At 61.0% G+C, this 14,152-nt stretch overlaps 2 protein-coding genes across 7 annotated transcripts in view; one reads left to right on the plus strand and one right to left on the minus strand.

Moving 5' to 3' along the window:
• The first annotated feature begins 273 nt into the window (after nucleotides 1-273).
• On the plus strand, nucleotides 274-4,650 carry TP53I13 (tumor protein p53 inducible protein 13). Of its 4 annotated transcripts, none has more exons than XM_024735081.1 (7): nucleotides 277-777; nucleotides 1,011-1,052; nucleotides 2,697-2,825; nucleotides 2,962-3,162; nucleotides 3,273-3,828; nucleotides 3,915-4,054; nucleotides 4,526-4,650. In XM_024735081.1, the coding sequence occupies exons 1-6, from the start codon at nucleotides 445-447 to the stop codon at nucleotides 4,025-4,027; spliced, it is 1,374 nt and encodes a 457-aa protein (XP_024590849.1). In that variant the 5' UTR covers nucleotides 277-444; the 3' UTR covers nucleotides 4,028-4,054; nucleotides 4,526-4,650. The 4 variants fall into 4 exon arrangements, with proteins under 4 accessions (XP_024590867.1, XP_024590849.1, XP_024590839.1 ...); XM_024735089.1 differs by lacking the exon at nucleotides 4,526-4,650 and having other exon boundaries at nucleotides 279-516; nucleotides 709-777; nucleotides 3,915-4,285; XM_024735071.1 differs by lacking the exon at nucleotides 4,526-4,650 and having other exon boundaries at nucleotides 3,915-4,285.
• A 38-nt stretch (nucleotides 4,651-4,688) lies between these two features.
• The window catches only part of GIT1 (GIT ArfGAP 1), a 13,506-nt gene continuing 4,042 nt past the window's right edge, over nucleotides 4,689-14,152 (minus strand). For 2 of the 3 annotated variants that reach the window (XM_024735032.1, XM_024735023.1), the window contains 19 exons: nucleotides 13,627-13,739; nucleotides 13,400-13,505; nucleotides 12,676-12,893; nucleotides 12,497-12,591; nucleotides 12,118-12,160; nucleotides 10,234-10,260; nucleotides 9,995-10,043; nucleotides 9,463-9,535; nucleotides 8,793-8,890; nucleotides 8,253-8,364; nucleotides 7,993-8,126; nucleotides 7,733-7,885; nucleotides 7,391-7,621; nucleotides 7,247-7,300; nucleotides 6,971-7,057; nucleotides 6,772-6,845; nucleotides 6,484-6,666; nucleotides 6,286-6,349; nucleotides 4,689-6,104 (listed from right to left, as the gene is read on the minus strand). In XM_024735032.1, coding sequence (XP_024590800.1) covers nucleotides 5,892-6,104; nucleotides 6,286-6,349; nucleotides 6,484-6,666; nucleotides 6,772-6,845; nucleotides 6,971-7,057; nucleotides 7,247-7,300; nucleotides 7,391-7,621; nucleotides 7,733-7,885; nucleotides 7,993-8,126; nucleotides 8,253-8,364; nucleotides 8,793-8,890; nucleotides 9,463-9,535; nucleotides 9,995-10,043; nucleotides 10,234-10,260; nucleotides 12,118-12,160; nucleotides 12,497-12,591; nucleotides 12,676-12,893; nucleotides 13,400-13,505; nucleotides 13,627-13,739 — 2,127 coding nt within the window. In that variant the 3' untranslated portion in view covers nucleotides 4,689-5,891. The remainder of the gene's footprint in view (nucleotides 6,105-6,285; nucleotides 6,350-6,483; nucleotides 6,667-6,771; nucleotides 6,846-6,970; nucleotides 7,058-7,246; nucleotides 7,301-7,390; nucleotides 7,622-7,732; nucleotides 7,886-7,992; nucleotides 8,127-8,252; nucleotides 8,365-8,792; nucleotides 8,891-9,462; nucleotides 9,536-9,994; nucleotides 10,044-10,233; nucleotides 10,261-12,117; nucleotides 12,161-12,496; nucleotides 12,592-12,675; nucleotides 12,894-13,399; nucleotides 13,506-13,626; nucleotides 13,740-14,152) is intronic. The other variant, XM_024735040.1, reaches the window with a different exon arrangement.

Raw genomic sequence — 14,152 nt, forward strand, 5'->3', positions numbered from 1 at the left:
CCCTCCTGCGCCACCCAGTTCACAGTGGAATCCCAATTCCCGCCCTCCTCCCCGCTCCAAGATCCACCCAGGAGCTGCAGCTGCGCCCTGCAGGCCACGGAGACCCGCTGAGACGAGTGCCCGGGCGAAGGAGGTGGTCCCGCCTGCCTCGCAGCGCTGCGCGCAGAAGACCGGCTTCCGAACAATTTTTCCGGCTTGGGGTTGAGGACGCTTGCGCGCACTGTCCCGGGCTGTGGGCGGGCACTGGGGCGGGGCGAGGCGAGGCGAGGGGAGGGGCGCGCGAGCCTGGAGAGTCGCGGCGCGCGGTCTGGGGTCGGGGCGGGACGGCGCGCGCGAGCCCGGGGTCTACGTGGGCACGCGGGCGGCGTGGGTGCGCGGGGGCAGGGCCAGGCGGCGCGCGCTCCCTGGCTTGCTGGGCTGCGGGCAGTGCTGGGGCGGGCCGGGATGGCGCCTCCTCCGCCTCCGCCCCAACTGCTGCTCCTGGCGGCCCTGGCGGGGCTTCTGGGTCCCAGTGAGGTAAGGCGACCCGCTCCCGAGAAGGCTTCGGCCCGGGATCTCAAAGTGCTTTGCCAAAAGTTCGTGCTGGAAGGAGTGGTGCGCGGAGAGGGGACTAGGAGTTCTCCCCTTGGAGGGCTGGGCCTGGGAGGGAGAGGGCAGAGCCCGCGCCGAGGCCAAACGCCCCAGCTCTTCTGCGCCTTGAACCCACAGGTGGTGGCTGAGCCGGCGGAGGAGGCGGGAGCCCATTGTCCCGAGGGCCTGTGGCCTCTGCCCCCACAGGTGGGTGCCTGGAGGGCGGTGGGAGAGAGGAGTGTGAAGGGGCAGCCCAGTCCCGCCCTGGCCTCGCGGCACCTTCCACAGCCACCCTCTGAGCACCTCTGCCGGTTCCTCCGGCCCTCAAGCCACCAACGTCTCCATTCCAACGTGACGGCACGGGCCTGCTGTTCTCTCCCCACCCACACCCCCCCAGAGTCCCCCATGGGCTCTAAGGTCTCTTCTCTCCCCCTGTATAGGTGTCGCCAAGAGTGACCTACACACGGGTGAGTCCACGGCAGGTAAGTACAAGCAGGAGGCATCCTCAGTGTCTGCACTGGAAACAGCGAGCTCCTCGCAGGCTTTCTCCACCTTTTCTGCTCACCGGCTCCATTCTTTACCACTGCCCCCAGTAAGAGGCAATGTTCTTAGTCAGGACAGTGAGCCACAGGCCTTGGTCCTCTGCAGTGCTTGTCAGGCGTCCTGTTGAGTAGCTGGCTGTGTGGGCAGGAGGCTGCAAGGGGAACCCTGAGGGTAGAAGGAAAGAACAACTTGTGCTCCAGCTCTGTTGTGTGACTTTGGAAGTCTCCTGACTTCTCTGGGCCTCATTTTTCTGTAAGAGAGGTTATTAGTAACGTCCCTCCCCATGAGGAGTTAACAAATAGTGTGGGACAGCACTTTGGAAAATAGGAAGCTGTAAGGAGTGTGTGTACCTCAGGTTACCAACCAAACTGTGGATTCACCTTGTGGGGCTGCCTATTTACATTGCCAGTGGTTGGATAGCTTCTCTGTCCCTTTGGTTTTCCTTCTGAAATATCTATTTTTTTTGATCCTTGTAATAGCTCCAGGCCAAAAGAGCTCATGCCACCCACCTGATTCCTTTTCCCAAACATTCCCTTTCATTCCACTGTTCAGAAACCAGTGGCTCCTTATTTCTCCCCTTATCATGGCCATACTCCCCTGTCTAGTTTTTCAGGCTCTACCTCGTTAAGTAAACCTCATCCAACCTCCCCACATCTTTGGTTCCTCTCGTTTTGTTGGTCTGCTCACCACACATATGAGTTCGAGGCTTATTCCCACCCCTGTACTTTTGCACCTGCTTATTCCCCTCAACACCTGGCGTATCCTGACTTGAAGGGGGCAGCTCCCTGCCCTCCCGCCATCCATCCCCATCCATCTTCAAAACCCAGCATAGGAGTCAGCTCTCTCTTGAGACCTTGCCTGATCATATTAGCCCTTATTTATTCATCACCTTCTCCAAATTTGTGTAATGCTTATAACCTGTCTCTTGTAATTTAGCAACTAATCACTCTGAGTTTTATTAGTTTGTGCTTTCATTTGCATTAGTTCTGTTCCCCTGAGTTTCCTTTGCATTCCCTGCGAGCGGAGTCCAGGAGTTCTCTTTTGGCATCTCCTACAGCATCTGGCACAAGTGCTGAGCGTTAGGTCAGCTCAGTCAAAGAATAATTAATAATTGATGAAGTGTTTCCATCCTGACATTGTGCACCTGCTGCCTTTGTGCCCTGTATTTGGATGCGTTGGGGAGATGAGATTGAATATATAGATGGGGCAATACATAGAAGAGCTGGTCTCTATTTGGGAGGTGCTTACAGTCTAGACTGGGAACCTGTAAAGCCACCGTGGCAGGTCCAGAGAAATACAGCTAAAGAGTGTGGTGTGAGTCTGGCAGGGTTAACCACGCATGCTGTCACAGAAGTTGTGAGCTTTGAGGGGTGGCAGTGCATGGAGAGGAGGGATGAATGGAATGCCCAGAGGCAAGAGGGGGTGCACACCAGTATCCAGGGCCCTTTGTCCTTTCCTGAGCCCTGAAGGTGGAAGGGTCATCTGGCCATCCTGGGAGTCCCTTTAAGTTGGCTCCCCAGGATGGGAGAACTTGGGATTCTTAGGGAGGGACCTGGCTTGATGTCTCCATGCCTTTCCTCTAGGCTGAGGATGTCAGCTTCCTCTACCATCCCTGTGCCCACCCCTGGCTGAAGCTCCAGCTTGCCTTCCTGGCCCACATTTGCATGGCCCAGCCCTTACTGGTCCCTGACTCCAGCCTCACCCAGGATCGGGTGAGTGGTTGCTGAAAGGTGGTTGTCTGGCACTGGCAGGGGCTGCAGCCCCACGTGCAGGGCAAGGGGAATTCAGGGCCTCCTCTTGCTTGCTCCCCATCTTTGTCTTAGCTCTAACAGTTACCTCCTTTCATAGCCCCTGGTACTGGCAGCATGGGGGGTGGCACTGGAGATGGCATGGGTAGAGCCAGCCTGGGCTGCCCACTGGCTGAAGAGGAGGAGGCGGCGGAAGCAAAAGAAGGAGAAAGCATGGTTTCGCTCTGACAGTTTTTCTGGGCCCTATCCCTTGGTGCCAACACCGGGCAGAGGGAGGCTGTGCCGGAGAGGGTGTGTGCAGGTGAGGGGTGCTGGCCAGGCTTGATGGTCATTGGGTTGGTGGCCCAGGGTGGTGGTGTCATTGGGTAATCTGGGCAGGGAAAGGGTGACTGCTGTCTCTTCTCCTTTTAGGCCACGGCTTTGGCCTTTACTCTGCGGAGCTGGAGGCCCCCGGGCGTAGAGGTGGCATCTAGAGGGCCTAGGCAGCTCTTTCCTAGTGGTGCCAAGAGGCGTGGGCTGCGGGCTGCCCTTGGTCTCCAGCCCACCCCCTCAGCCCTGAGGTTCCGCTCTGTTTCCCCACGGAGCATGGAGGCCAAGCAGCCTATGTTGGGACCCCAGGGTGCAAGGGATAATGCCCCATCTGTGCCCACTGGCCCACTGCTGCCTGGGGGGCCTGGAAGCAGTGTCAGCTCCAGGCTAGAGGCTCAGGTGCCCAAAGGGCAAAGCAGCCCAGGGGTCTGTGCCTGTCCAAGTCAGGCTTCCCCGGCCGCTCGGGCAGCAGCGCCTCCGCCGGCAGCCCGGGGCCCCACCCCGCGCACGGAGGAGGCCGCCTGGGCTGCCATGGCCCTGACCTTCCTGTTGGTGCTGCTCACCCTTGCCACGCTCTGCACGCGGCTGCACCGAAACTTCAGGCGTGGGGAGAGCATCTACTGGGAGCCCACAGTGGACAGCCAGGATACAGTGGCTGGTGAGAAGCTCCCCTCCTCACCTGCCCCGCCCCGCCCCGCTCCCGATGGCTTCCCTGCCCTTGACAGCTCCCCACCCTGCCCATAGCGGTGCTGAAGCGGAGGCTGCAGATGCCCCCTCGCCGGGTCAAGCGCTCCCGCCGGAGACCCCTCCTCCCGCCCACGCCGGACAGCGGCCCGGATGGGGACAGCTCCGAGTGACCTGCCCCAGCCCTGCCACTGTGGCAGGTTCGGCTCCTCCTCCCGCCGGGAGGCTGCGCCACGTGGACCGCGCGCAGGGCCGCCCCCTGGTGGCCAGATGGCGCAGTCCTGCCTAAGCGTTGTAAAAGGGCTGGTCCTTAGTGTGTGGTTTGCTGGGAGGGATGGAGAAGGGGAAAGGGAGGAGAGAAAAAGGAGCTGTCTCAGCCTCCGTTGCAAAAACTCCGTTTTTCTTATTAAATTATTTTAGTAGAGCCTGGAGTTGAGCTTGTGCATCTGCCACACAGACTCCCTCCCACCCAGGGCACTGTCCTAGGCCATTTGGGTCGTGTTGGGAGGTAGGGGGTTTCTATATCAAGTTGGGCACTCACTGGCCTGTCTCCTCTTGCCAGCCTGGCCTCAGACACTGGGGTTTAGTAGCGTGATAGACCCCTCCCACCACCAGGGGTGAGCAGGTGGTGGGGATGGTGGTGGTATTTACTGAAACATTGTTATTTCCAGGACTCCTCTAAGAGATGACAGGGGCTTCCCTTCCCTCAAGTACAGGGGCTGGAAGAGTCGTGGTCTTCACTTGCTTCATACTTTTGCCAGGTTGGTCTTTCTCCGTTTCACGTCTGCCACTTCCCCAATCCCTCCCACAGTTCCCTAAGCATCAGAAAGGGCACATGGTCACTTATTTATTTTTGATACAAATGTACATGACACACATCTTGACACTCAGCCCACCACCACCACCACCACACAGGTAGAGCCTGGCCCCCGGGACAGAGGCGGGACGGGGAGAGGAGCTGGTGGGCGCTGCCATCTGCCTCTCAGCCTTCCCAGGCTGCAGCCCAGGCTCCAGGGACCCAGATACTGCAGGCACTGGCCTCTCAGGGGTTACAGGGAGGGGGCTCTCAGCTGAGTCAGGGACCCCGGGGAGCCAGCCCCAGGCTCAGGTGCTCAGTTCTCTGCCCCAACCAGTACAATCCCCCTCCACAAGGGAGGGGAAGAGAGATGGAGCCAAGTGGTTTTCCTTTTACGTTCATAGTGAAAGGGTATGAGTGGGGGGAACAATGAGGGGAGGCAGAGGGCAGGACCCCAGCTGGTTACCCGGCAGTCCCTGGCCCCAGGATGGGGGGGAGGGGCCAACGCCCAACACGGGTCCTGCTGCTCTGGTCCCCTCACCCCCTCACAAAACTCCAGTCGGGCCAGGCCTCCGGAACGGCACTGCCGCCCCGCACACTCACACACAGGCACGCAGGGACACTCAGTTACCACAACGTTAAAATTAAGGGGTGGGAGAGAGGAGAGAGAGAAAAAAGACTTTTCCAGTGTTTGCTGCTGGGGACCCCAGGAGCACAGGTTGGGGGCCTGTGCCCTAGGCTGGGGCCGTTTGGCATTGAAGGAGAGCAGCAGGGGGCTGGTGGCTACAGGGTGGGGACATCCACAGGTATTATGTACAAGGAGGGGGGGGATGCCCCCGCTCAGCCCCCAATAGGGCTGGACTGGCTCATGGGGGTGGGGTGCATGTAAGGGAACCACCCCATTCGGAGTGTCCCCACCCGACCCTTTGCTGAGGGTGCCCTAGAGGGCAAGGGGCTGGGAGTGACGCCTTGTAGGCCCCGGCACACTAGAGGGGGAGGGGATGCTATGTACAGGGAGAGGTGCATGGAATGTAGGGGACAGAAGCTCCTGCCACCTCACCTCCCCATCCTTGGGAGCTTGAGGGGGACGGGCACCAGGGCACCTGGCTGCCAGGTGAGAGTGGCAGCACTAAGGGCACTTGTGCCAGCGGCTCTGTTGGGGTGGGGATTAGTGTCTGGAGGGGCCCAGCTCCCATGGCCAGTGAGGTCCCAGGGTGCGGGTGAGGGTGCAGGGAGAGTGGTCACTGCTTCTTCTCTCGGGTGGTGATGGTGACCAGCTGCTTGGCAGCCTTGGCGATGTCGTAGGCGCACTGGATCACCTGCTGAGTCAGCAGCTGGAAGTCCACAGGGGCGCCAGGCTCCAGGGGCACCGTCTTCCGGCACTCGCTCTGCAGCCGGTAGGCGCTGGCGTTGAGCAGCCGCAGGGAGCTGCGCACTGGCTCCAGGGCTGGCCTCTGGAGGGAGGGCAGAGGGAGTTGGGCCTTGGATTTCAAACCACGAGCCATGATGTGGCCCAGTGTGTCTGTCCATGGCTCCACTCAGGTAGTTGTCAGATCCTCTACACCTGCCCCGCCCTGAGGCCCTGCCCCACCCTGAGGTGCCGCCCAGTCCTGCTCCCCTCTCTGGCCCCTGTACCTTTGGGAAGAGAGAGGCCATCTCAGTCACAGCCAAATGGATCTTTTCTGAGCACGGCACAAAGCTATGGGGGGAGGGGAGGGTAAATTAATTAGGAGGGCTCTCAGGGAAGGTTCCCAGGGACAGTGGAACATTGGTCCCTCTCTTACCCTCTGCAACACCCCAGAAGTCCATACGAGCCTCCGCCCACCTCCATACCTGTCATGCTTGAATTCCTGGGCAGCCCGCAGTAATTCCTGAATGTTCTTGGTGACCTGCTCCGTCTTCAGGATGACATCCTCTGTGCTGGGAAGCCCAGGGTCGAGGTCTCCATCCAGGCTTTCCAACTCTGGGTGGAAGTCCTCTTCCTTGCCCAGCTCTAGAAACCTCTTCCCTTCCAGGCTGGGGTTAGAGAGGAGAGAGGGAGGCATTCCAGCCGTGAGGCCGCTTGCCTACACCCTCACAGACCATCAGGGACCACTCACCCCCCTCCCCCGGGTGCCTCACCCCAGCAGCGGGTCCCCACTTTGCGTGTTCTCATAGTCACTGTCTGCGCCGCTACCATGGCGGGAAAGCTTGCTCTGGAGGGGCACAGGGAAGGGGTGGCAGGTAAGGTGCACGTTCACAGACGCCCCCCCCCCCCCAATCACCTCCCAAGCACACATCTCACTCAGCCCATCCCTCGGGCCCTGGAGATGCACATTACCGAGTGGCGGCTTCCTTCCTGGGAGCACGACAGCAGGGGGGAGGAGGGAGTGAAGGGCACAGCTGAGGCCGACACCCCCTTCCGGACCTGAAACCCAGGCAGGGCTGGAGTCAGTCTCCTCCTCCCCACCACCCACCTTGCGGCTTCCCTGCAGTGAGGCTGGGACCGTGTGTGTCCAGTCATCCCTGTGCCCAGCGTCCAGCATAGAGCCTGGCACCTGCTGGGGCTCACAACCTATTTGTGGGAACGGACCCACCTCCCTCAGGCCCTGCTTACCCGGTAAAGGCCAGCAGGGACGTGCACTGAATAGATGGCGTCATCCTCCAGCTCCTGGGAGTGGCACAGTGGGCGTCATAGAGGGCCCTGCAGTGGTCCCAGCCCCGTCTCCACCCCCGACCCCGAGGCCCGTGGGCAGCTCACAGTGCTGTGGAAAGGCGGGAGCCGGGTGGTGAGTTCATCCCCAGGGGGGCCTCCAAAGGGCTTCAGGGCAGAGCCCGGTTCATACATGGAGAAGGCCTGGCGGTCTCTGCGGTGGGTGCTCCCGCCAGGCCCCACGGGCGTGTGCTCCACTCGTTCGCTGGGGAGTGGGGCTGTGGGCGCCGGCCCCGGCGGCTGCCGGATCTGCAAGTTCTCGGCCTGCAGCTTGTGGATCTGAGAGTGAGAGTGGTGTCAAGACACTCCGGATGGTCCAGGCAGCTCCACCACCTCCAGGAGGGAGTAACTCCTCCCCGCACTGGGGCCCTGGGAGGCCCCCATCCTCACCTCCCGCTGCAGCCTCCGGAGCTCATCGCTCAAGCTGCTGTTGACTTTCATGAGCTGCTGCACCTTTGCCTCGGAGGCAGCCAGGGCCTTCTTGAGCTCCAGGTACTCCTGCAGCGTCACGGCCCCGTCCGACAGGTCTGAGGAGTCCATGCTCTGCAGAAGGAGACGTGAGCCCGTCAGTCCCCTTGTCCCCGAGGCCCGAGCTACGAGAGGATGGAGCAGGGCCTTGGTGGAGGCGTGGGGAGGGGCAGCGCTCAGACCCGAGCACGGTTGTTCCGAGTGGCACCGGCGCTGCGCAGGGGCTCCTGGTCTGTGTCCTCGTCCGAGGCCACGCTGTCGTAGTCGTGCTGGTCGTCCAGGTCACTCTGGCTCCGCACAGACAGCTCGAGGTTGTCTGAGGGCACAGGCCTGTCACTCAGGGCTCACACGGCCCATCTATCATGCCACCCCCAGAAGGGAGCCACGAAAGAATATCCTGGAACAGTGCCCACCACCGCGCCCCCATCCACGCCCTTCCCACCTGTGGGGCTGCTCAGGCTCTTGCCCTGCTGTCTCCGCTTGGCCTCACTGAGAATGTCGATGATCAAGGTGGCAAACTCTCGGGCATTAAAGCGGGCCAACTTCTGCCGCCCCTGAGAGGCAGAAAGGGCCAGGCTGGTGTGAGAAGGCCCTTAGGGCTGACACACAGAGATGGGGACAAAGCAGCCAGGCCGTCCGACAGTTGACTTAACCACAGCTAAAACGTGCCAGACCAGCTCGCTGGGCCAGGGCAGGGGGTGGGGAATGACACAGATTCGGGGTGCCTAGGGGAGCTCTCAGGAAGAGGCTGGGACCCCCCCCAGGGGGCTGCTCACCAAATGCTCCAAAGAACAGCCTCCTCCCCATTCCCAAATCCCAGAGCCAGCGGGGCCAGGGAGAGGCCGCAGCCAGGAGTGGGGAAGACTCGGCCCAGACAGCAGCCTGCCAGGAAGGGCAGGACCCATAGAGCTGGTGGCCCCAGGAGAGGAGATCGTCGCCCCAGCCCCACCCCCACCCCCCCGCGCCGGTCCAGCCCACTCACCTGATTCCGCGTGGCTGAGTATTCAGGGTTAACGGGCAGGAAGGGTACTGCACTGCGCTCTGTCACCAGGGTGCTGTGGTTTTGGGTTGCCAGCCACACTGGGGGGAGGGGCAGGGAGCGGATGGTCTGCGGTGGCCAGGCCCACGGGGTGGAGGTGGGAAAGCGAGGAGCACAGCCTTCCGAGCTCCTCCCCATGCCCACCGAGTGTTGGTGTTCAAGAAAGGGGTGGTCTCCGGACAGGGGAAGTAAGGCTGGGTCAGGGAGAGGCCGGTTGGGGACTGACAAACAGAACAAGGCGACTCCCTCCCGCCAGCCCCTGCCAACCGGGAGTTTGGGCTGGAATCTGGCTGTGGCCAGGAAGAAGGGATGTAGGGGGCGGAGTGGGACTGGGGAGAGAGCCAAAGCGGGAGGCAGCCAGAGCAGAGGAGCCCCAGTCCAGGGCACTGGGGGGAGAAGCAGGCTGGCGGCCTCCAGCTCAGCACGCTCTGCCTGCCGGGCTGGGCTCACAGCTGGCCGGGGCTTACGTGCAGGCCTGCGGAGCAGACCAGCCCCCGGTACCTCTTCCTAGTCCCAGTAAAAGGACCCCAGAGCCACACCAGATCCCGGCCCCTCCCCAGCAGGCAGGCGCGCTGTCCCCTCTGCCCGAGGCTTCGATCCCCTCCCGGCTCACCAGCGTCATTTTCTCTTCGATCCACCTCGTCATACACGTCCATGGCAAGTTCCTCAAAAAGCCGGTTGCTGAGCTGGAGGCGGAGATGGGGACCCAGGCTTTGTCAGATCCACTGCCCCCCCCCCCCAGTGCCAAGCAAGCCAGCTCACCAGGATCTTAGAAGATGTCGAAAACGACTTGTGTGTCCCTTGTGCCGCCCAGCCCTCCCCCCAGTCTCAGAACTGGCAACTGGGGTAGGGGTCTGCCTGCCAAGCTCCGAGGTGGGAGAGGCAGAGGGAGACCAAAGCAGACTGGTTAGTGCCCAGGTAGCTAGAGATGCGCCTCATGCCCTGGGAGCCTTAGGAGGGCAGAGCCAGGGTCAAAGGCGAGGGGTGCGGAGGTGGAGGACAGGTGACTGAGGAGACTAGAGTGAGGGGCAGGTCCAAGACTTGGAAGAGGGCACCAGGTCAGAGAAAGGGGGAGCCATCGTAGGGACGGGGGCGGGTCAGAGATGGAGGGCAGCTCCAAGCCTTAGGGGCCTGAGTAGACTCACCGCCTGCAGCTTCTTCTTGGCAGCTTTGGCCAACTCGGACAGGTCTAGGCTGTGGACGAAGGAGGGAGACGGGAATGGGGAAGAGGGGAGAGGCCAGACGTGAGCAGTGGCCAGGCCCCTGCCAGTGACCTCCCAAACATGCAGGGATCCCAGGGAGACGACACCCCAGGTGCTGCACACCAAATGCCTCCCTGCCCCACCAAACCTCCAGAGCCTGTTCCCGAGCAGGCACCATATACCTCTGAGACATGCACTTTTGCCGAGATCTAAGTCCAGAGGAAGGCAGCAGAGGGAAGAACAGGACAGAGGCAGCAATTACCCAGGAGCAGGGCAGCAAACGCCTTCCCACGTCAAGCTCAGACCCAGAATGTACCAAGCCCAACTCATCTTCCCCCCAGCCCCTCCTCGGCCGGCTCGCTCTTCCTCTCAGTGACCCACCGCACCAGCGGCAGCTCCTGGGGGTCACCTGCAACCTCCCTCACCCTCAAGCCCTAGCCAGGCTTTCCCCAGGTTCTGCCATTCCATCCTCCTGCCTGGTCTTTTGCAACATTTCTTCACCCATCTTCCCGCTTCCAGTCTTGCCCCTGCACCCCTTTATTCACCCAGAAGCCAAAGTATTTTTGACACATCTGGCTGCGCTACCCCTCGCCTTAAGAACTTTTCAATAGTAACAGGTTATGTATGGCACACTTCAACAAAAAGCTCCCTTAAAAATATGCTAGGGAATTCCCTGGCGGTCCACTGGTTAGGACTCGGTGCTTTCACTGCCGGGGGCCCAGGTTGGGGAACTAAGATCCCGCAAGCCACGCGGTGCGGCCAAAAAAATAAACGAAATAAAAACGCTAAATGCTTTGCAGGCACTATCTCATTTAATCCTCTCAGAAGCCCAGAAAGATAGGTACAGTCACCCTTATTTCCAGGAGCAGTAACTAAGGCTCAGAGAGGTTAAGGAGCCTGCCTGAAGCCACACAGCCAGTAAGCGGCAGAGCAGACTCCACACGACTGTGTCGGAACCTCTCTGCTCTTGGGGTCTTGGGGTGGTCTCAGCTCTTGTCGGGGCTCAGGACCAGCCACTCTCTTGCCCCGTCTCTCTTCCAGTCCTGCTCCTGAGATTCCCTGCCTCTCACATGCTTCAGCTACACAGTCTGCCTGTAGTTCCTGGCACAACATTTCTGACGTCTATGCCTTTGCCTCTTTTGCTGCACTCCCCACAATGGACTACAACTGACTAGGGTGCCTCTCCTCTTGGCTGTGACCTCCTTAAGGGTAGGGATCACGCCTGAGTTACCTCTGGGTCCAGCGGCAAGAACAGCTGGCACTGGGAAGGTGGTCGGTTAACATTTCATTGAGAACACGTTTACAACACACACGCAAGCAGGCAGACACATCAGGCAAAATCAGACCAGAAAAGTAGCGGGGTGTCTTGGGGTCTCAGCAGAGAGAAGATCTGGGCGTTCAGGGATCCGAGGTGCCCAGGTCTGACCATCCCCATCTGGCCACACTGGCTTCTGGAGAGGGAGGGAACCTCCTCTCCAGATCCAGGCCAGCAGGCACAGCTTGGCCATCGCGGGCAGCCACCAGGTGGCGCCAGCATCCATCTTGTGAGCTGGGTGAGCATCCCACCCCCAACCCCCACCCCGAGCCTGAGCTCCTGGGGCCTCTTGGATAAGAGGCAGAAACACCTCTACTGGCCTTGGGCCCGCAGCCCCTGCCCAATTTTGGCCTGGCAGAATCCCAAAGTTAGTCAAACTCCCGGGGCCTACCACCTTTTCACTGAAGAGCAAAAATTTGTCTAAAGGTTTTACAGTTGGGGTCAGTGCCACTGGGAACATAACTCAGTGATCCGCTGCTCCTGGGGGGGCTGTTTCTTGTACTCAAACCCCATGTGCTTGACAGCCATGGGGGTTAGGCTGTGCTGGCCGCGTGCTGAGTCAACATTTCTTACCTGCCTTGGGGCCCAGCATTAGGGAGTGAGGACTGGACTGCGATATGCTTGTGCCTCCAGCCCCGAAGGGGAATGGGGGTGGGGGTCCCAGGCCCCTAAAGCTGAAGAGTTGGGGGGTGGGGGCGGCTCTGGGGGTCAGTCAGCCGCCTCTGGGAAGGGGTGTCAGGTGGGCACTCACCTGTCTGCCATCTGTGGGATGATGTAATGCCCATTCCTGTGATCTGAATAAAAATAAAAATGCCAAGTCACTGGTGCTGGGTGGCCTTAGCAGCTGGGAGCCCACCTCACTGCCACGAGCAGGGCTTGGCACCCAGAAGTGACAGGGGAAGGGAGGAGGGCAGGCCACCCCCAAGAGCCCTGGGAACTGGCTGGAAGTTATGCCCACCCCCACTCCCTACCCCAACACGCTGCAGCCCAGAGCCTGCAGCAATTTCACAGGAGCCAGTTGCCTAGTAACGTTGTTCCCCAGCCGGCTTTGTCACCATGGCACCTGCTGCTGGGGTGTGTCTGGGTCCCACCTGCCTGGCCCAGCCAAGCCTGCCCCACACACTGCTCACCCGGCTTGCGTCCACAGAGATAGAAGGCCAACCGGTCAGTGAGCTCATACTGGCACTCGACTAGCCTTTCCGCCAGCTCATGGTGCCCCGCCTGCCTGTGGGGAGGGGCATGGCTCAGCCCTACAGCCGCAGCCCGCTCCCCACACCCACCTGAGCCTCACCCTTCAGCGGACCCTCACCTGGCATAGTCAATGGGTGTGCGGCCGTTAACGTCAGGGGAGCCAGGGTCAGCCCCGTACACCACGAGAAGCTCGGCCTGCAGCGTCTGCCCTGCCTTGGCAGCCACATGCAGCGGTGTGGTGCCCTTCTCCGGGTGGAAGAAGTTGGCCTGGGCACCCAGGGACAGCAGGCGCAGACACGTCTCCAGGTTTCCCGTCCGCACGCTCGAGTGGAGTTGCTGTGAGGAGCAGAGTGTGCCACAAACGGGTGTGGGGGGGCCCCTCCCACCTCCAGCGGCCCCTGGTCCAGGCCCACCTGGGACTCCTACCAGCTCCAAGGGGCCCAGCTGAAGTTAGGTTGTCGAGGAGACAGAGGGCTTCCCACTAGGAGTTCATGCCCATTAATCACAGCTGCAGTCAGTCACCACCTACCACAGCTGTTAACTCTGTGGTAGATGCTACTTCTTTCCCATTTTACAGATAAGGAAACCGAGGCTCTGGGAGGCTCAGAAACTGCCCAGAGTTTTCTGCCTTTCGGGCAGCAGCTGAAGAATTTTAGCCTCGTGTATCCACTTGGGAGCCGAGGGGCCTTATTCACACGCGGCCTGACCACGCAATCTCGTCCCTCCACCGTGCCCACCATGCTTGCCTGACCTGGCTGCCTTGGGGGCCTAGGGCTCAGTGGTGATGGTACTGTGGGTGAGGAGAGGAGAGGCCCAGCCGTCTGCTGTGGCGCCCCGCAAACCTTGCTGAGGTCCTTGGCGGTGACTCCGTCGTCGTCCCGGCAGGGCAGCTTGTGCACAAAAGCCAGCATCTGGTACTTGGCTCTGATGAACTCTGACTTGATGGGGCTGCATGGAGCACGCAGGAGGAAATGGGGAGCAGAGCGGGAGAGGCCAGTCGCCCAGCGACCTCCCAGGCTCCTGCCCCTGAGCGCACAACCTCAGCCACCACCCCTCAAGCCCGACTCACTGGACTTTGTCTTGGGGGTTGGCTTTGCGCCGGCCGCTCTGCACCTGCGCGGGGTCCAGCAGGGAATGCTCCCAGATGGAGTTGGCCCCGTTGCTGGCGAGCGTGTGCACCATCTGTAGGGAAGAGGTGCCAGAGTGAGAATGCCCACTGCGCACTGGGGAACACCTCCGAGCACCAGGCTGGACACAGTACTACAAGGCCTACTGTGTGCCTGGCACCGCTGCACCCCTACCCAGTCAGGCCATCCCAGCCAAGGATGCGGGTCCTGCTTAGCACTTCGGGTGACGTGGTGGGCACACCAAGGCTCTGAGACGTTAAAGTCAACACCACATGGCCGAGCTACTAGGTGGCAGAGCTGGGGTGAGAGCCCAGGTCTGTGTGACTCCAGTCCTGGAAGCCTCCTCTCCGTGTGGGCCGGCGCCCGGGTGGAGAGGGTCAGGATCGGGTTCTGCCCTGGGTGGGTGCTGCCCCCGGAAGCTGCGGGATCCAGACAGCTGTGTATGTGGGTGCGGGGGGGGGGGGGAAA

Source organism: Neophocaena asiaeorientalis, unplaced genomic scaffold (assembly GCF_003031525.2).
Source record: "Neophocaena asiaeorientalis asiaeorientalis breed wild unplaced genomic scaffold, Neophocaena_asiaeorientalis_V1.1 scaffold129, whole genome shotgun sequence".
NCBI classification, from domain to species: domain Eukaryota; kingdom Metazoa; phylum Chordata; class Mammalia; order Artiodactyla; family Phocoenidae; genus Neophocaena; species Neophocaena asiaeorientalis.